The sequence below is a fragment of the Elephas maximus genome, chromosome 6 (genome assembly GCF_024166365.1).
Source record: "Elephas maximus indicus isolate mEleMax1 chromosome 6, mEleMax1 primary haplotype, whole genome shotgun sequence".
Lineage (NCBI taxonomy): Eukaryota > Metazoa > Chordata > Mammalia > Proboscidea > Elephantidae > Elephas > Elephas maximus.
This window is the reverse complement of record NC_064824.1, coordinates 132,492,927-132,513,663: the sequence shown is the minus strand read 5'-3', so window position 1 is coordinate 132,513,663 and position 20,737 is coordinate 132,492,927. Positions and strand designations below refer to the sequence as shown.

The window sequence follows — 20,737 nt, the reverse complement described above, 5'->3', positions numbered from 1 at the left end:
AGGTCTTTCTTCTGAGGCACCTCTGGGTAGACTCAAATTGCCAACCTTTTGGTTAGCTGCTGAATGGGTTAACCCTTTGTACCACCCAGGTGTCCATTTATATATTTGGTTCTCCTGATTCATCGTGAACGCAGCTGGGATTCTGTTTCTCAGCCTCCCCAGCCTTCTTTGCCCTAGCCTCTTCAGCCTGTTGGCCTCAAGTGTGCACTCCAAAGACCCAAGATATGCACCAGGTCTCCAGGCAGAAGTGTCTAGGGAGTCAAATTGAACATATCTGCATCTAGTGAAGAACCTGCTGCCAACATGCTGTGTCCGCCTTTAGGGAAGGTTGTGATTTTAGTTTTAACTTGGCCCTTTTTCACTTTGTGTCTCATTTATAATGAGATCACTGCATGTTAACCTAATCACAATTGCCAAATTAAGAAGGAATTTGCTTGTAAAAATTACTCCCATAACAAAAGATGTAGAAAATTTAATTTAGTTTTAATCTCTGATACGCTCCAGCAGGACGTCAGTTATTTTCATTGCCAACTGTAGCCACGTAAATATGTTATTGACCCCCTCTTCATAGCCTATGTGTGTTACTTTATTTTTCCCCATTTATGACTTCTTTTTTGCCACTTATAAACTCATGTTTGGGGAGAATGGAAGAATGGGACTAATGCCATTCGGTCTTATAAATTTCTTTCATGTTCTATGGTATATACAGTGTACCACCCACTTTTTCTGGCTCTCAGATTCTTTGGTAGTGTACTTTCACCACTGAAAGTATTTGCTGCCCTCCACTGGGGACTTGCATAATGATGAAAGGTGAAAAAAAATGCTAATTGAAGCAAAATAGCTGGGGTATGAGGCTTGCAAGTAAGGTAGAGCAACCAGGAAGTGTGATTGGGTAAAAACTTTGTCTCCTTTGGCTTTTGTACCCCTAGATAAGCCTCGTAAGCATATTTATAGTTTTCTGTATGATATGATTAGGGAGCCTTGGTGGGTTTGGTTTAGATTTTTTGTGTCATATTTGGGAAACCAAAGGTTCCCTATGTAACCTAATGAAAGGCCCTACAAAAAGCATCAACGCTCAAGGTCCAGTGGTAAAGACAGGAGACTGCTAATTACGAGGTTCAAGAACCTTAAAAGTTCTGTGATAGCCATGTAGTGCCGGATAATATTTCTCAAAATCCATATTACCAACCAAAAATTTAAACACACTCCATGACTCAGCATGCTTCCATTAATGAAAACACATGGTATCAGAAAAAAAAAGAAAGAAAAATTTCAAAGCAGAAAATAATCAGACCTTGAAAGGAATAATCTTTCCATTTCCTTCCTTCACGTTCTTCAGGGAGAGGCCCTGATATTATATGGCTGAGCTTCCAACAGGCGTGCCTAGACTAGGTTATATTTCACATATTGACCCTTAGAAGAGCCCTGCAACACTGCCTCTATTTACCCCAGTGTGCTACACAAGTGTTGTCACTTTAGGTGTGTGTCATGATGTGGAAAATGTGGCACAAATGGTGAAGTGTTGGTTCAGGTCCACCCACTTGCACCTCAAAAGAAAGACCTGGCCATCTGCTTCCAAAAGTTCACAGCCATTGAAAACCCTATGGAGCACAGTCCTACACTGACACACTCACGGTTTCTATGAGTTGTAATCCACTCCCCAGCCACTCATGTTTTGGTTTTCTGCTTGAAGGCCACACAAAAGAGAAAGGTATGGAGCCTGGGGGCAGATGGTTGGAGATACCCTTTCCTATTTTCCTCTCTCTCCAGGAGTAGAATAGCATTATAACACTGAAATGAATATATTTTATATTACAGTTATATAAATGTCCCATTGCTGTCGAGTCGATTCCAACCCTATAGGACAGAGAAGAATTGCCTTATAAGGTTTCCAAGAAGCAGCTGGTGGATTCGAACTGCCGACCTTTTGGTTAGCAGCCAAGCTTGTAACCACTGCGCCACCAGGGCTCCTATGTAAATGTAGAAATACTAAAAGTAAAACTGGAGGTGGAGAGAAAAACATTCATCTTTCTGTTGTCTTCTGTTTCTTTTAGTTGAACAACCTGCTTGAACATAGGTTAACTGTGATTAGTCAGAACAGAATTACTTTTAGAGACATTTAGGTGTGAAATACAAATGACTATTGCCCGGAAGATCGTCAGGGACTCCCTGAAGATCTGATTGAACTTTTTTAACCTCCATCCCCACCACTGCTCTGCCTTTGATACTATGTTCTGCATGCTGGATTGTGCCTCTTGAATAAAACTTGTCCATTTAGATGTAATTCAGTCATTTGTTTGCAAATAAATAAATGAGAGATGTCAAGAGCAGTTCAATGCAGCTGTATTTCTTAACCCATAAAATAAATCATCTGGTTAGTGTGCGAAGTTCGTAACATGGCTGTAGAAAAGTGCTTAACGTGTCAACCCATGGGTTGAAAAACTACAACTTTTTAAAAAATTATTATTGCCAAGCTTTTCTTCATGCTTGGTAGAGAGTCAGCGAAAAAGAGGAAAACGCTCAACAAGATGGATTGATGCAGGGGCTGCAACAATGGGCTCTAGCCTAACAAGGATTGTGAGGATTTTTCAGGACTGGGCAGTGTTTCTTTCTGTTGTACACAGGATCACTATGAGTCGAACTGACTCGATGGCATCTAATGACGACGACAAATGGACTTTAGGAAATGCTGAGCTCTGTTGTTTTTATCTTGTTAAGCATAGCTGAGCATTGTGCCATGGGCGTGATGTGATGTTATTTCTCGTGTGGGTCATTTACACCCCTTTCTTGTCAAGCTGCCTGAGTCTCCCTTTTTTGGCTTCTTGGGTTTCTGCACGTAACCAGCAAGGACAGAGGGAAGACAGCTGCCCCTTCTGAGCCCTTTCTCAGCTCCTCCTCCAGGCAGGCCCTTCTGAAAATGTCCACTTTGTCTCTGGGCTGCTGCATCCCTTTCTATCCCCAGCGAATAGCATCAAGTCACAAAAAAAACCACAAAACCATTTGGCATAGAGTCGACACCAACTCATGGCATGTGTCACAGGGTAGAACTGCTCCATAGGGTTTTCTTGGCTGTAATCTTTACAGAAAAGGAGCTCTGGTGGCACAGTGCTTAAGTACTCAGCTGCTAACCAAAAGGTCAGCAGTTCAAACCCACCAGCAGCTCTGTGGGAGAAAGATGTGGAAGTCTCTCAGTAACAAGAATGAGATGTGAGAAAAAGGAAGGGGTCAGGAGGAGCCCCATGAAACTGCCCTCCTACTAGCACCCTTGATTCCTTACACACATTTCTCCCCGCCAAGCCCACCCCACACACCCCTGACCAGAACCAGTGCTATTGTCCAGGGGTCAATGAACTTTTTCTGTGTAAGACCAAATAGTAAATATTTTAGCTTTTGTAGGCCCCATAGCCTTTAAGGGGCCCTGGTGGCTCAGTGGTTAAGTGTTTGGCTGCTAACCAAAAGTTGGCAGTTCGAATCTACCAGCTGCTCCTTGGAAACCTTACGGGGGCAGCCCTACTCTGTCCTATAGGGTGTCTACGAGTCTAAATCTCCTCGACGGCAACAGGTTTATAGTCTTCCAAAGGGTAAAAACAATTCTTAGCTCTTAGGCTGCACAGAAACAGGTTGTGAGCAATCATTTGCTATAATCTGCTTCTCTGTCCTACCTCTAGGTATCAGAGCTCAGTTGAGAAAAGTCCCACAATTGGAGGTCTGCCTTGTATTTGACACCCAGAATGAATTATTTTTAAATACCCCTCCTCCATTGCAACAAAAGTATTTTCAGTGATAATTAAGTAATAATCAACACAACAAAATGATCGTTTTCTTATTTGTTCTTCTGTTTTAAGACAATTAATTATAAAGTGAATAAAACCAAAGCAAACTGTTTGCCATTCAGTTGATTCCGATCCCTGGCGACCCCATGTGTGCAGAGCAGAACGGCTCCATGGGGTTTTCAAAGCTGTGACCTTTCAGAAGCAGATTGCCAGGCATGTCTTCCGAGGTACCTCTGGGTTGGTTTGAAATGCCAACTTTTTGGCTAGTAGTCGAGTGCTTAACCATTTGTCCTGCCCAGGGACTCCAGCAACTGGTTTAGCTACCATCAAGTCCTTCGCCTCTCATCAGAACATTTTGAGAAGAATCTATGCAAAGCCCAAGTCACATAATTCTCTTCCTTGTGTAAATTCAGCCAGTGACTGTTTATAGTATGCAAGATAAACTCCAAGCGCCTTATCTGGCACACAAGGTCTGTGTGATCTAGCCCTTGCCTACATAAGCAACCTGTACATCACTCTAGTATCCAAGTTTCTTTAGTCTGATTTCATATTTTCCAAGAAGTTTTCTAGTAACTAATTCAGTTTCCCATGTTAATGCTGGGATGAGGATGGGTGGAGGGGTAAGAGTATGTGTCTTGTATCAGACACAAGTATTACTGGTATTGGAAAGCTGTAGCTCCCATTGTAAAATAAGAAATTGGCCTTCTACTTTTATCAGTCTCTCCTGAGCCAGCTTAGTGTGAGTCAGCCCCGCTGAGGATCACTCACCCTGGTTGTATTGAACAAATTGAACACTTGGATCCACAAAATTGAGAACCAGATCTTCTGACAGGGAAAACAAGTCTGGCCTTTTTCCTTGATTGCTGTGAAATAACCCAGGGAATAATTGAGGTGCCTTTATGTGAAACCTCCAAGACCATACCTGAAGATTTATGCTAACGAGTGGGGGCTGGCCAGAGCAGAAAAGACTCACCTGGTAGGCCAATGTTAGTTAACCTCAGCAGACATAATGTGGCCTATCATGTATATGCAATGAGGGCTCAATCATCAGTGGCTGATGAAAGCTCTGAGCACAGAGGCTCTCAGAGCTTCCTGGTTGTGAAGGGAGGTTATGCACCCTCTTTGGGATGTGGAAGCTTTGCACTGGGAACCCTCCCAGACCTCACCCATGCATCTCTTCCTTATGATGATCCTGTTTTGTATCTTTTCACTATAATAAATCTATAATTTTAAATATAGTGCTTTCTGTGAGTTCTTTGAGTCCATCAGTGAATTATCAAACCCAAATGAGTTGGGGGAGCCAGGAGGTGAAACTGAGGGATCCCAGGGGAGGCCCCCAAGCCAGTGGCTGGCATCCTGAGGGGATAGTGGGAAAACCTTGAATCTTTGACCATCAGGTCCAAAGTTTGGAGTGTCGTGTAAACAAAAAAACCAAACCCGTTGCCATCGAGTCAATTCCGACTCATAGCAACCCCACAGGACGGAGTAAAACTGCCCCACAGAGTTTCCAAGGAGTGCCTGGTGGAGTCAAACTGCTGACCTTTTGTTAGCAGCCATAGCACTTAACCACTACACCACCAGGGTTTCCGAAGTGTCGTGTGGACTCCCCCAACTTGCAACTGGCCTCTGCCTGTTTGGCAATCTGAAGGACAGTGTCCTTTTAACTGTGAGATCTACCCTAGCTCTGGGTGGCTAGGGTCAAAGAAAGTGCCGTGTAGGTGGCTGGTGTCAGAAATAATGAAGAGGGAAAGTGGGGATTTGACTACTCTTCACATTCTGGGGATCGGATTTATGCTGATTCTCATCCGTGAAGGTCCCAACAAGGCAAAACCACCCTGGAAGGCTGTCTGAGACCAAGTGTCTTCCTTCTCTAACATTTTTCCAGTCACCTGTCAGTATCCATCTCTACAAAGGATGCAGCCTATGGGCTTTGTAGTCAAGAATGTTGTTGTTGCTGTTGTTAGGTGCCATCCAGTCAGTTCTGACTCATAGCGACCCTATATACCACAGAACAAAGCACTGCCTGGTCCTGCGCCAACTTTACAATTGTTGTTATGCTTGAGCCCATTGTTGCAGCCACTGTGTCAATCCATCTCCTTGAGGGTCTTCATCTTTTCTGCTGACCTTGTGCTTTACCAAGACTGATACTCTTTTCCAGGGACTGATCCCTCATGACGACATGTCCAAAGTATGTAAGATGCAGTCTTGCCATCCTTGCTTCCAAGGAGCATTCTGGTTGTACTTCTTCCAAGACAGATTTCTTCATTCTTTTGGCAGTCTGTGGTATATTCCATATCCTTCACTAGTGCAACAATTCAAAGGCATCAATTCTTCTTCGGTCTTCCTTATTGACTGTCCAGCTTTCACATGCATATGATGTGATTGAAAATACCATGGCTTGGGTCAGGCGCACCTTAGTCTTCAAGGTGACATCTTTGCTTTTCAACACTTTAAAGAGGTCTTTTGCAGCAGATTTGCCCAATGCAATGCGTCTTTTGATTTCTCGACTGCTGCTTCCATGGGTATTGACTATGGATCCAAGTAAGCAATAAAAAAATAGCTGAGTTCAAATCCCAGTTTCCAATCTGGCTGTACTATTTTCTGGCATGAGACTTTGGAAAATTCACCTCCCTTCCTTGAGTCTACTTGCATTTCTCAAAAATAGGGATTGCAATACTTACCACATGGGATGAAACTTATACTTACCTGTAAAAATGAAACATGTTTCATAAAAACACTTGTCTTGTTAGGTACCGTCAAGTTGGTTCCGATTCATAGTGACCCTATGAACAACAGAATGGAACACTGCCTGGTCCTGCACTATCCTCACAATCATTGTTATGCTTGAGCCTACTTGGTTCTGTGAAAAAGTGAGTATTACCAAATTAGCATAATGGCAAAGATTTCTCTGAAGGTCTGATGTAATGAGGGAGAGGTAGAACTGTCAAAAGAAGATAAAAGATGCATTTTGTCTTTATGGAAACCCTGGCAGCGTAGTGGTTGAGAGCTACGGCTGCTAACCAAAAGGTCACCAGTTCGAATCTACCAGGTGCTCCTTGGAAGTCCTGTGGGGAGGTTCTACTGTGTCCTATAGGGTTGCTATGAGTCTGAATCAACTCAGTGGCAATGGTTTTTTTTTTTTTTTTTGTCTTTTTTCTGTCTTTATGTTCAATAAAATTATTTGCTAAATGTATTTCAGAAAATCTTAGAAAATGTATACAAGTCATGAAGACATTGGGTATGAGTTTGAAGATGACCCCAAGGATAAGAAGACACTTAAACCCCACCCAGACATTGATGGCGGATGGGCCTGGGTGATCGTCCTTTCCTCTTTTTTTGTGCACGTCCTTGTCATGGGCTCCCAGATGGCCCTGGGAGTGCTCAACGTGGAGTGGCTTGAAGAATTCCACCAGAGCCGCGGCCTCACGGCCTGGGTCAGCTCCCTCAGTATGGGCATCACCTTGATTGTGGGTATGTTTACACCTGACCGGTGGTAAAAGTGATTGATTAGGAGAACCATTCTGACTCAGGGGGACCCGTGCTCTAGTAATGTTTTATATTGTTGAGACGCTAGGTTATTAGATGTTGGCAAAATTTCCATCTGAATTTTGAAATCATTTGGGGTATTTTAAAAACGGATCATTGTTAAACTCTCCTTTGTCCCAAACTCTGTTTTCTGAGCTGTTGGTAATTCATTACCTATCATTATTATAAATACGTTTATTTAACACTCATGAATATTTTAAATGGATAAAAATTGTAGAGCAAGCAGTACACCAAACCAAACCCATTGCTATCGAGTTAGTTCTGACTCATGGTGACCCCATGTGTTACAGGATAGAATTGCTCCGTAGGGTCTTCTCGGCTGTAATCTCTACAGCAGATGGACAGATCTTTCCTCTGTGGTGCCACTGGGTGAGTTTGAACTGCCAACGTTTAGGATAGTAGCTGAGCACAAACCATTTGTATCACCTAGGGACCTAGCAAACAGTGTAAAAGTCAAGTAACAATCTTATTTCAGAGTTCTAATGTTTCTAATTTAAATTATTGGTCATACATTATTTAAGAACCTATCTTTCTAAAAATAGCTTAGAAAGTTTCTCGATATAGCTAACAGGGAGGAATGATAATATATTCTTGTATTTTCTGGTTAAACCTAATCTCACAGCAATTCATGAAACCAATTCTTATCCAGATACTGTACTAGAAAGTCATTATAAATACAACGTGCTATTATGCCTAGGATCCCTGGTGGCCTAGTGGTTAAAGTGCTTGGCTGCTAACTAAAAGGCTGGCGGTTTGAACCTACTAGATGTGCTGGGAGAAAAATGTAGGATGTAGCAGTCTGCTTCCTTAAAGATTTACAGCCTTGGAAACCCTATGGGCAGTTCTACTCTGTGCTACAGGGTCGCTATGAGTAGGAATTGACTCAACTGGCAATGGGTTTGGTGGTGCAGCGGTTAAGCACTCAGCTGCTAACCCAAAGGTTGGTGGTCTGAACCCACCAGCAATTCAGGGGGAGAAAGATGTGGTGGTCTTCTGCTGTAAAGATTACAGCCTAAGAAACAGAATGGGACAGTTCTACTCGGTCCTATAAGGTCACTATGAATCAGAATGGACTCAGTGGCAATGGGCTTGGGGTTGGAATATTTCATTTGATTTTATTTAATTCTCTTAATCCTCTGAGGTAACTACTACTACACCCTAATGTTTGCTTCACTTGAAAGTAAAAGCCTTGTTCGAGCTGTGAAAAAGGCACATAGATTTACTTTCGCGTAGGGAATGTTCTAGTTTTATGTTGGATGCGATTCAACTTCTCGATAAGTTTGTAAAGGAAAACTCTCCTTCCGTAACACTTAAAGCTTTTACATGTAATTTTTAAAAATTATTTGAAGTATTCATGCTATATTTTATACCGGATCTTTCTCTGATATTGTGAGACTATGTATGAAAGGCATATGTGTGTTTGATGGAGTGTGTGCCTTTTCAGTGATTCCTACATTAGTCATTAATTGCTTGAATCCAGTGAAGAGATTCGTTGGTCTTGGCCAGCCTTCAATCAATGCTATTTTTGATAACACAGACAACAGTGGTAGTGCTCGGGAGTTATTTCTCAAGATATATATTGTGGGTTTGTGTGTGTATTTACCAAAAGAAATTAGCACTGATCTTGTTTTAAAATTAAATAAGGGCACCATTATGTGTGTCAGAGAATTGTTGATAAATCATTTCTGGCTGTAAAATTATTGAACTGACTCTTTTAACCCTGTATCAGCCTTGTTCGAGTTGTGAAAAAGGCACATAGATTTACTTTGGCATAGGAGATGTTCTAGTTTTATGTTGGATGCGATTCTACCTTCTCAATAAGTTAGTAAAGGAAAGCTCTCCTTCTATAACACTTAAAACTCGGCTACCTCTTTTTTATGTATATTTTTAAGGGCTAGGAAAAACTTTTCTAGATTCAATCTAAGATGTGTGTACATGCAGCAAAAAAGAAGACCTAGAAAAAGGCCAGGATATTAAGTATCCCAGTATTTTCCAAACACTTCCATAAGGCTGTCTGAGATATAATTTTGTATTTCATGACTTCCACAGAATTAAGGAGTGGAAACCAGGTCTGAACTTATTGGGTATGCTTTTGAAGATGATCTCAAAATGTGAACACCTAGTTCATACTGAAGGTGACACGCGGCTATAACTGTGTGTCCGGAATCCTGTTTCAGAGTCCCCAAATTCTGGGCAGTGAAATTTCAGATTGGCAGCTAACCTTTCTATGGGAAAAGCTGCTGACCTAGGACTCAGAAATCAGAACACAGCGGGGCTCATAGTTCTATAAAAGAAAGGTCTTTTATTCCACCTATCATGACTCTAAATTACTGTTCATTATCTTAAGCTTCCTGGTACAGGGTGGTACAGATATGTTGAGCAACTTGAGGGCCCTTTTCCAAGCTAGAAACCAGGCACCAGTTCTTCTTTATTGAGCACTTACTACACGCCAGGAGCTGTGCGGTGTAGATGAGCTCATTTGATCCCAAACCAACACTGGAGGCCAGACCATCATCTCAATCCTACAGATGAAGAATGTGCAAGAGTCAGAGAGAGATTAAGTAATTTACCAAAGTTTGAACAGGCAGTCAGTGTGGGACAGGCTTCAAAGCTGGTCCCCTGGGCTCCACAATTACATCCACTCTGACACTCTGCCTGCCACTACATCAAATGAGAACTGATGAAGTGAATACATGTAAATTATTTTTACTTTCTAAGAGTTATCAGCACAGTTGGGTTATCTTTTTTAAATTGAAAATTATTCATGAGTTACACTATGGTAGCTGAATGTCATCTCTTTTTTGCATACACTAAAATCAATAAATACACATTGTTTGATTCTTTACTAGCGTGGATTTGTTAGATTCCTGTAGAAGATCTCAACTATTAACAAAATGTCATCTCATTTGTATCTACAGCAGCCCCTGTGATAGCTCTTAGAATAATTCTTGGCCATATTGTTAGGGGAATCCATGGACTCTGCCAGGGATAATTCACTTGCTATAAATAGATTTAAAGCCCATGTTCTCACTCTTGGCTGCACATCAGAACCACCTGGGGAGCTTCTAAAAACCCTCATGTTCGGGTTGCACCCGGCCCACTAAACAGAATCTCTTGGGATGGGACCCAAGCATTAGGATTGTTTTCCTCTTTTATGAAGCTCTCGACTGATTCCAATGTTCAGCCAAGGCAGAGAACTGTTGATTTAGAGGCTCCTCTTTACTGTCCCTGAGTGGTGCAGATGGTTAACACACTCAGCTGCTAAATGAAAGTTTGGAGGTTCGAGTCTACCCAGAGGCATCTTGGAAGAAAGCCCTGGCAATCTACTTCCCAAAAAATCAGCCATTAAAAACACCATGGAGCAGGAGGCAGGGCTATGACAGCAGAGTAGTCAGATGCTTCCTGAGGTAGCTCTTACAACAAAGAACCAATAAAACAAGTGAATCCCTTATGTATGACAATCCAGGAGCCCTGAACATCAAAGGCAAAGTTGAGGAATCAGACTGAGTGGCAGGGGGAGGGAGAGACAGCTCAGAAGCGGTGAGGAGTTGCCAGACCTGACCCAGCAGGAGCCAGTACCCTGCAGGCCAGATCTGCTGGCACAAGCACGGTGAAGCAAGCGGTGGTGTTCAGGACACGTTTTCCACACTGGGAGAGACCAAGTGGAGGAGAGTCCGCTCACACCCCCAGAATCAGTGAAAAGCTGCGCTCAACCAGCAAAAGATAAGGACATGCATCTAACGTACCACGTGGATCAAAAAACACCCCTTTGAGAAAAACTTCTTTCCCATTTTCCTGCCCCCTTCTTGCTCTGCACTGGTCCAAGCCGTCTTCAGAGATTGCCACGTCTGCTGGGCTGGAAGTAGGACCTGTCACAAGCCCTGAGCCATTCTTCTGCCTTGGAGAGGGAACACATTAACAAACAGGGGGAAAAAATGATCTGCAGGCTCTCCTAAGCCGGGAACTGAGGGCAGAAATAGTTCCTTTACCTAGATACAGGCATAAGTGGTCCACAGACTTTGAATGCCTTTTACCCCTGCATAGACCTGTGTGGGCTCATTACAACAGCATAGATCCTCATTAGCACAGTACAACAGGGTATACACCTGAAGTCTAACCTCAACTGTATCAGCTATATGGTAGAGAGGCCGGTTCATGACATTTGACACCATTCTGCCTATTAAGTAGGGTCCTCACCTACCCACATCAGGGGCCTAAGCACTGGTGGCTCCACCCAGGCCACCTAGCCACCTGCAACAGGGGTCCGATAATAAATAATGCCTCCTAGTCCTTACAGCAAACAGCATTGGGTGCCCATAGTCTGGCTGCAAAACCCACCCACCTATGCGCTCAAGGGATCGGCAACATGCTTTCCTCACAGACACTCAGGGGTGGCTGTCAGCCCCCTGCCTTGCTCAGTGCGTGAACCCCTACTGCAGCCAGGTATTTGTGTCTACATCAATCGCCCCTGCCTGTCTAGGACTGTAGGTGAGAGCCTGCACCACACACTTGGTGACCAACTACCTGGACACCTGAGCTGAGTCCATGTAAGTAAATGGACTCCTGGGCTCATATACCAAGTAACAGCTCTAACCACGTGCAGACAGGATGTTAGAGCTTCAAAGGTGCAATAATCAAACTAGCTCAGACAAGCAGCCTATTAGGACATATCAAAACAAAACAAAAAGCTAGGACACAGTAAGCAAACAAAATAAATAAATACATTAACTTATTGATGGCTTGGAGACAACAGTCAATATCAAGTCACATAAAGAGGCAGACCATGATGGCTTCAGCAAGCTCCCAAAACAAAGAATCAAGAAATCTTCCAGATGAAGAGAATTTGCTGGAATTACCAGAGGTAGAATACAAAAGATTAACATACAGAACTCTTCAAGAGATCAGGAAGGAGATCAGGCAAAATGCAGATAGATGAAGCAGAGGAACTTAAGACAATTAGAGAAGAGCATAATGACAAATTTAACAGGCTGCAAGATCCACAGAGAGACAGCAAACAGAAATCCAGAATATCAACAACAAAGTCTCAGAATTAGACAACTCAGTAGAAAGTCATAGGAGCAGAACTGAGGCAATGGAAGTCAGAATTAGTGAGACTGAAGATAAAGCACTTGACACTAATATATTTGAGGAAAAATCAGACAAAAGAATTAAAAAGAATGAAGAAACCCTACTGATTATGTGGGATTCTATCAAGAGAAATCACCTATGAGTGATTGGAGTACCAGAACGGGGGGTGGCGGGGGGAGGAATAACAGAAAATACAGAGAGAATTGTTGAAGATTTGTTGGCAGAAAACTTCCCTGATATTGTGAAAGATGAGAAGATATCTATCCAAGATGCTCATGGAACCCCACACAAAGTAGATCCCTAATGAAAGTCACCAAGACATATTATAATCAAACATGCCAAAACCAAAGATAAAGACAGAATTTTTAGAGTGGCTAGGGATAAATGAAAAGTCACCTACAAAGAGGAGTCAATAAAAATAAGCCCAGGCTGCTTAGCAGAAACCATGCAGGCAAGAAGGCAATGGGATGACACATATAAAGCCTTAAAGGAAAAAAATTGCCAGCCAAGAATTATATATCCAGCAAAACTGTATCTCAAATATGGTGGCGATATTAGGACATTTCCAGATAAACAGAAGTTTAGGGAATTTGCAAAAACCAAACCAAAATTCCAAGAACTACTAAAAGGAGTCCTCTGGTTAGAAAATCAATAACGTCAGATAACAACCCAAAACTAGAACACAGGACAGAGCAACCAGATATCAACCCAGATAGGGAAACCACAAAAATAAATCAAAGCTAAAACACTGAAAATAGGGAAACAGAGACACCAATATGTAAAAGATGACAACATTAAAACAAAAAAGAGGGACTAAAAAATGTAGTCATAGATGTTTCATATGGAGAGAAAGACAAGGTGATATCAGTAAAAGATTAGTTTAAACTTGGAAAAATGGGGGTAAATATTAAGGTAACCACAAAGGAAACTAACAATCCTACACATCAAAATAAAAAAGAAGAAAAACATAAAGACTCAGCAAATATAAAATAACAACAATGAAGAAGAAGAAAAGAACATACATAAAGAAAAACGACTCAGCATAGAAAATTAAGTGGAACAAAGAAACTGTCAACAACACACACACACACACAAACCCACTCTGGAGCACCGTTCTACTCTGACACACATGGGGTGAGTCTGAGTGGAGTCCACGCAACGGCAAGTAGCACCTCTTTCCCACAGCGAGGGGTTACTTCAGGACACCTGGGGTTCAAAGAACTACCTGCTCTCAGCTGCCAAGTTTTACCCACAAGATTGCTCCGCTCCTCACCTGAGTTTTTCCAACCTATCGGATTCTGGGATTCTGAGATAGGCAAAAAATTACAACTTCCTGAGAGTGTTCTCCTTCCCTCCCCCCTGCAATGTGATACTTTATTACATGGAAACGGGCCAAGATTCAGATTCCTTCTGGAGAGGAAAAAGCCTGGTAATGTGTATCATCTCCTTGCAAAGCACTGCATATCTCTACAAAAGTGAGTCGTTGTGAAAGGGCGGTTGGAAGATTTAGATCCAAATATATTATCTCAACTTTATTATCTCTGCTCTCCGCAAAGATCGTGTGAGGAGTTCTGTTCATTTTGTTGAAATGTCACTTGGATCCTGAAGATGCCAGCTGACCGTCAGTAAACAGCGGCTAGAAAATGAAACAGAGTTAGAGAGCTTGGACTTGACTTTTTTTAATTTTCTTTTTTAATTATGGAGGAGTCTCAGCATTTCTGGGTCTGACTTGCCCATCTGCAAATCATAAATGTTCCAAGAACTAGGATGCATGGGGCAAGAGTTTCATCAATTAAGAACCAGACACCGTTATCAGCGTAATGGTCCTGTCAGTAAAGCAATTAATACCTTCTTTTTGATATATGAATTCCTCCAGACAGGACCAGTTGCACTGACTTAGGAATCGCCACCCCTCTCCCCCTTATTTCATCAAAGACCTTTTAATGTAAGGTTACATAAACATGCAGTATTTCAGGAAATCTTGCTTCTGAGCCCTTTCTGTAATGTGGAAAATATGACCATGCTACTGAATTGTTGGTAAAGTGGAGAGTCAGTGAAAAAGAGGAAGACCCTCAATGAGATGGATTGACACAGTGGCTGCAACAATGGGCTCAAGCATAGCAACGATTATGAGGATGGTGCAGGACCGGACGGTGTTTCATTCTGTTGTGCAGAGGGTCGCTATGAGTCAGAAGTGACTTGACAGCACCTAACGACAACTGAATTGTGATCTGTGGACCTTTCATGTCTTAAAAGGGCCATTAACAGCAAACAGATGAGTCATGCATTTTTCTTCTCCTTTTTATTTTTTTTTACCCACTCATCAGAGCTTCACGTGGTCAACTGGCCATGGGCTTAGAAAACTAAAAATCATTGTGAAGGAATCAAAGAAACATCTTCAACTTATCACTCCTGAATTTCAGTTTCCCTGAGTAATTCCTTTAGATGTTTACATTAATGTGCTTATTTTATGTATTATTTATATAATGTGCTTATTTTTAATATATAAATACATATTTATTAAAAAAATTTTAATATATAAAAATGTATGTTATATATTTATGTGTTACAAATATGTGTATATTATTTATTTAATGTAAATGTTATGTATTTATATGTTATAAACATGTAATATATGATACATATTTACATATAACATATATAATATACTAAGTCTATTTCAAGAGATTTAACCAAAAAACAAAACCCACTGCTGTCGAGTCGATTCCAACTCATAGCGACCTTATAGGACAGAGCAGAACTGCCCCATAGGGATTCCAAGGAGTGGCTGGTAAATTCGAACTGCCAACCTTTTGGTTAGCTGCTGTAGCATTTAACCACTGCGCCATCGGGGGTCCAATCTACTGAATAATTTTGTGATGCAACAGGGTTAATTAAACTAATAAGTTTATCTTCACAATTTTTGGCATTAGACCTTTCAAAACCATTGGACAAAATAAACTCACTAGCAGACAGTGTACTCAAATGAACGTGAAGACAGTTGGAACTTTAAAGTAAAATTTATTTCAGTTTGGGCTAAAAAGGGGGAGCTCCTTAGAGTTCAGCTAGTTTTTAACCTGAATGTTGAATTTCATAACTCTATAAAGTAATAATGATCAAAAATAAGATGTTTAAAGTGTGTCATCTTACTGAATATTGAGTATAGTCCCATACTGTATCTGCAAAAATCTGAATGGCTATTTAAGCCTGAATGAGGAAGCATTGATCACAAGGCCATCATGAAGCCTCAATGACACTGGAAATTACCACACAATCAGGAAGAAAACAAAGAGGATTGGCAGTTAAAAAACAGTGTCATCGTAAAGTAAGCCATCAGTATATGTATCATATAATCGTGCACTGTGAATATGGCCACATCAAAGTATATTCCTAAATCCCCACATGGTGCCATAGGAGAGTCATGCTGGGAGAGTCAGCAGGTACTGACGTATGTGCAAAGCTGAGACCAAGAGTGCTTTTCAGCTTTATTTGCAGCTGGGTGTCCTCATGAAAACAGTCTAGAGAATCTCTGCTCAAAGCACAGCAGTCCTGAGAACCCCCTTTCTCAAGTCCCTTTAGGTCAAAAACTCAATCGTCAGCAGAGGCCAAATGAGTAAGGTAAATGAGGGCAGGAGGCCAGGTGTAAGGCAAGAGGGAAAGGTGGAGACAGTGGCAAACCAAGCAGGGCATGACCCAGCTAAACGGAGTCAGCCACTGTGTGGCTCCAGCTGCTTTCGGCTGTGTGGGGAAGTAGTCTGCGTTGCCACTGGATTTTCTGTGAACTGTCTTAAACTGATTTAAAATACTTTTTATTTATGAAAACACTTTTTAAACCTTGTTCAGGATAATCCAAACACATTAACAGGTTGGATATAACCTCTAGACCTCTAGCTGGTTGTTAGTTGCCGTCAAGTCGGCTTTGACTCACGGTAACCTCACATACACAGAACAAAATGTTGCCTAGTCTTGGGCCATCTTTATAATCATTGGTAGGCTCAAGTCCATTGCTGCGGCCACTATATTTTGAGTGCCTTCCAACCTAGGGGGCTCATCTTTCAGCATTATCTCAGACAATATGAAGTTTTCATTGGTTAATTTTCAGAAGTAGATGTCAAGCCTTTATTCCTAGTGTGTTTCAGACCTCTAGTTTACCATGTCTGTTCTGGACAAGAGTGGACCAGTTTGTCTATTATTTTAGGTCCGCCTTCCTTGAAAATCTAGAACCTTAAGCCCATCTTTGCATGCTAAAAGGTTTTTGTATGTAAACCATTTTTTTTTGTTTACGTAACAGCTCTAGTAATGTTTTATTCTTTGTCTTCATATGAGCACTGACTAAGAGAGAATGAAAATAAAACCCGATCCATCAATTCCTTTATTAATGTTCTGTTTCAGGGCCTTTCATCGGCTTGTTCATCAACACATGTGGGTGCCGCTGGACAGCGATCATCGGCGGGGTGGTAAACGCCCTCGGCTGGGTGTTGAGTGCCTACGCCGCAAGCGTGCACTATCTCTTCATTACATTCGGCGTGGCAGCTGGTAAGCATGTTTATTTTTTAACTGGATTTAAGCATTTGTTGGGCATTTTGAAAATGAATTTAACTGTGGAGCGAAACGTTCCATTATTTGATCTTCTCCACTCTCTTCCCACTAAATCCACTCCAAACTCACTGCCATTGATTCTGACTCATAACAATCCTATAGGAAAGAGTAGAACTGCCCCATAAAATTTCCAAGGAGCGCCTGGTGGATTCGAACTGCCGACGTGTTGGTTAGCAGCCGTAGCTTGTAACCACTAAGACATCAGGGTTTCTTCCTCCCCACTGCACTCCAGCAAATACTGTTTAATAAAAGACATTAAATATGCCTTACGTGTGGAAACCAACCTAACAACTGTAGGTGGCTTTCCCGATAGAGCAAAATTAAATTTCCCATGCCTGGTTCTAAATACTAGCCCTTTCTCCTGTGAGACACAGGAGGAGGAGGAGAACACACAGTCGTAGGTGAACAGAACAAACATTAAGAAATGAGTAATATCCTCCCATTTAATAACTGCAGAACTGAGTGTGAGTCACATATATTCATTATCTCCTTCAGCCTTGTTCAGATTAATGAAATTGCAAGAAAATCCACAAACAGGTAGAGACTTTTTAAGAAGTAAACCTAGAGCACAGTTACGGTGTCCTCTCCCAGTGAGTAGGTTAAAATTGGCTGCAACACAGCACGGGTTTGCATATCCGTTCTGCAAAATATGTTCCGAGCCATAATTTCCTGTGCGGAGTCCCAAGGTAAGCAGTACTTATTTGTACAATTGCGTTTCAGTGAACCTGATCCAGCCTGACTTTTTTCTTTGTAAGTACAGATCTGCAGTCCTCCTAACAAATGATATATGTACAGCAGTGTTAGAAGAGGGTTCAGTTACAGTTTGGAATTCGGGTTTTATTACCACTGATCAGCTGTATGACTTTTGGCAAGTCACTTACCCTATCTAGGCCTCTGTTTCTTATCTGCAAAATGGGGATAATAAGAATGGGTGCTGTCTTAGTTATCTAGTGCTGCTATAACAGAAATACCACAAGTGGATGGCTTTATTCTTTCACAGTTTAGGAGGCTAAAAGTCCAAATTCACAGTGCCAGCTCTAGGGGAAGGCTTTCTCTCTCTGTCAGCTCTGGGGGAAGGTCCTTGTCACCAATCTTCCCCTGGTCTAGGAGCTTCCCAGCGTAAGAACTACAGGTCCAGGGGATCCGCTTCCCTCCTGGTTCTTCATTCTTGGTGGTAGGAGGTCCCTATCTCTCTGCTCACTTCTCTCTTTTTTCTCTTGTAAGATAAAAGGTGATGCAGGCCACACCCAGGGAAAACTCCCTTTACATCAGATCAGGGATGTGAACTGAATAAGGATGTTGCATCCCACCCTAATCTACTATAACATAACTTAACCTTGCCTCATTAACCACAGACAGAGATTAGGATTTACAACACGCAGGAAAATTACATCGAATCACAAAATGGAGGGCAACCACACAATACGGGGAATCATGGCTTAGCTAAGTTGACACATATTTTGGGGGGACACAATTCAATTCATAACAGGTGCTTTAGAAGGTTATTGAAAAGATTACCCATTGCCGTAGAGTCAATTAAGACTCACAGTGACCGTATAGGGCAGGGTAGAGTTGCCCCATAGAGTTTCCAAGGCTGTAATCTATACAGGAGCAGACTGCCACATTTTTTGAACCACTGACCTTTCAGTTAGTGGCCAAGCACTTTAACCGCTGAGCAACCAGGGTTTCTGTTAAAAAGATTAAACTTTACACCCACAGTAATCAAAACAGCCTGGTACTGGTACAATGACAGACACGTAGACCAATGGGACAGAGTTGAGAACTTGAAGTAAATCCATCCATCTGTGGACAGATGATCTTCAACAAAAGGTTGAAGTCCATTCAGTGAGGAAGAGGCAGTTTCTTAACAAATGGTGCTGGCAAAACTGGATATCCATTTGCAGAAAAATGAATCACGATCCATACCTCACACCGTACACAAAGACTAACTCAAAATGGATCACAGACCTAAATGTTAAAGCTAAAACTATAAAGTTCCTGGAAGATAACATAGAGACAAAGCTAGGGTTCCCTAACTTCTGGCATAAATACACTACCAAACAGAACTAAAAATACACGAACAACAGAAGATAAACTAGGTAATTGGACCTCCTAAAAATTAGACACTTGTGCACATCAAAAGACTTTACCAAGAGAGCAAAAAGGGAACCTGCAGACTGGGAAAAAACTTTTGGTAATGGCATATCTGACAAGGGTCTTATCTCTAAAATATACAGAAAACTTCAACCCCTCAAGAACAAAAAGACAAACAGTCCAGTAAAAAAAAAAATGGGCAGAGGACATGAACAGACACTTCACCAAAGAGGACATTCAGTTGGCTAACAAACACATGAAGCCATTATAGAGATGCAAATCAAAACTACAATGAGATACCATCTCACCCCTGCAAAAATGGCACTGATCAAAAAAAAAAAAAAAAAAACAGCAAATGTGGGCAAAGTTATGGGGAGATTGGAATGCTTATACACAGCTAGTAGGATTGTAAAATAGTATAACCACTATAGAAAACAGTATGGCACTTCCTCAAAAGCTAGAAATAGAAATACTTTATGATACAGCAATCCCACTTCTAGCTATATATCCTAGTGATATAAAAGCAATGACACAAATAGACATATGCACACCTATGTTCATTGCAGCATTATTCACAACAGCAAAAAGATGGAAACAATCTAAATGCCCATCAATGGATGAATGGATAAACAAATGTGGTACCTACATACAACCGAATGCTACGTAACAATAAAGTCTGTGAAACATCATAACATGGATGAATCTGGAGGGCATTATACTGAGGGAAATATGTCAAATACAAAAGGAGAAGTATTGCATGATGTTGTTGTTGCTAGGTGCTGTCGAGTTGGTTCCGACTCATAGCGACCCTATCTATGTACAACAGAAGGAAACACTGCCTGGACCTGAGCTATCCTGACCATCGTTGTTATGCTTGAGCCCATTGTTGCAGCCACTATGTCAATCCTTGAGGGTCGTCCTCTTTTTCACTGGCCCGCTTCTTTATCAAGCATGACGTCCTTCTCCAGGGACTGATCCCTCCTGACGACATGTCCAAAGTATGTGAGACGTAGTCTCGCCATCCTTGCTTCTAAGGAACATTCCGGTTGTACTTCTTCTGAGACATATTTATTTGTTCTTTTGGCAGCCCATGGTATATTCAGTATTCTTCTTCAATACCACAATTCAAAGGCATCAATTGCATGATAGCACTTTTATAAAAAGTCAAGAATAGGTATACACACAGAAAGCAACATTCTTTGATAGTTACCAGGGATGGGAGGTGAAGATAGGGGGGAAATCATTTAGACACATGATAATTCTGATGTTGGGAAAGGTAATACACAACATGGGGGAAGTCAGCACAACATGACCAAGGTGAATGAAGACACCGAAAGGTACGCAAGAATAAAGGACAACTACTGTAAATGCTGTAACATACGCCATCTTGCAGCAACAGTAACAAGCAAACAATATGAGAGTGGTTACATTGGTAGATATGTATGCTGTATGGGTGTAGGAAGGCATATGGGAATACATGCCTGTGCATATATAGCTGTATTTGTGGGTATATGTATATACATGTTTGTATGTGCTGCATATACATTCATATATACAATAAAACACACAGGGGGCACAGTTAGGGATACTTCCTAGACATATCCAAACACCTCACGGGATTGATTCACTAGGTTTGA

The 20,737-nt window shown here is 41.6% G+C and overlaps 1 protein-coding gene across 2 annotated transcripts in view; it reads left to right on the top strand.

Moving 5' to 3' along the window:
* SLC16A14 (solute carrier family 16 member 14) overlaps positions 1-20,737 on the top strand; it is a 43,188-nt gene that overhangs the window by 1,560 nt on the left and 20,891 nt on the right. Inside the window, exons 2-4 of one of the 2 annotated variants that reach the window (XM_049888411.1) lie at positions 6,524-6,643; positions 6,973-7,244; positions 16,800-16,943. In XM_049888411.1, coding sequence (XP_049744368.1) covers positions 6,986-7,244; positions 16,800-16,943 — 403 coding nt within the window. In that variant the 5' untranslated portion in view covers positions 6,524-6,643; positions 6,973-6,985. The remainder of the gene's footprint in view (positions 1-6,523; positions 6,644-6,972; positions 7,245-16,799; positions 16,944-20,737) is intronic. The other variant, XM_049888412.1, reaches the window with a different exon arrangement.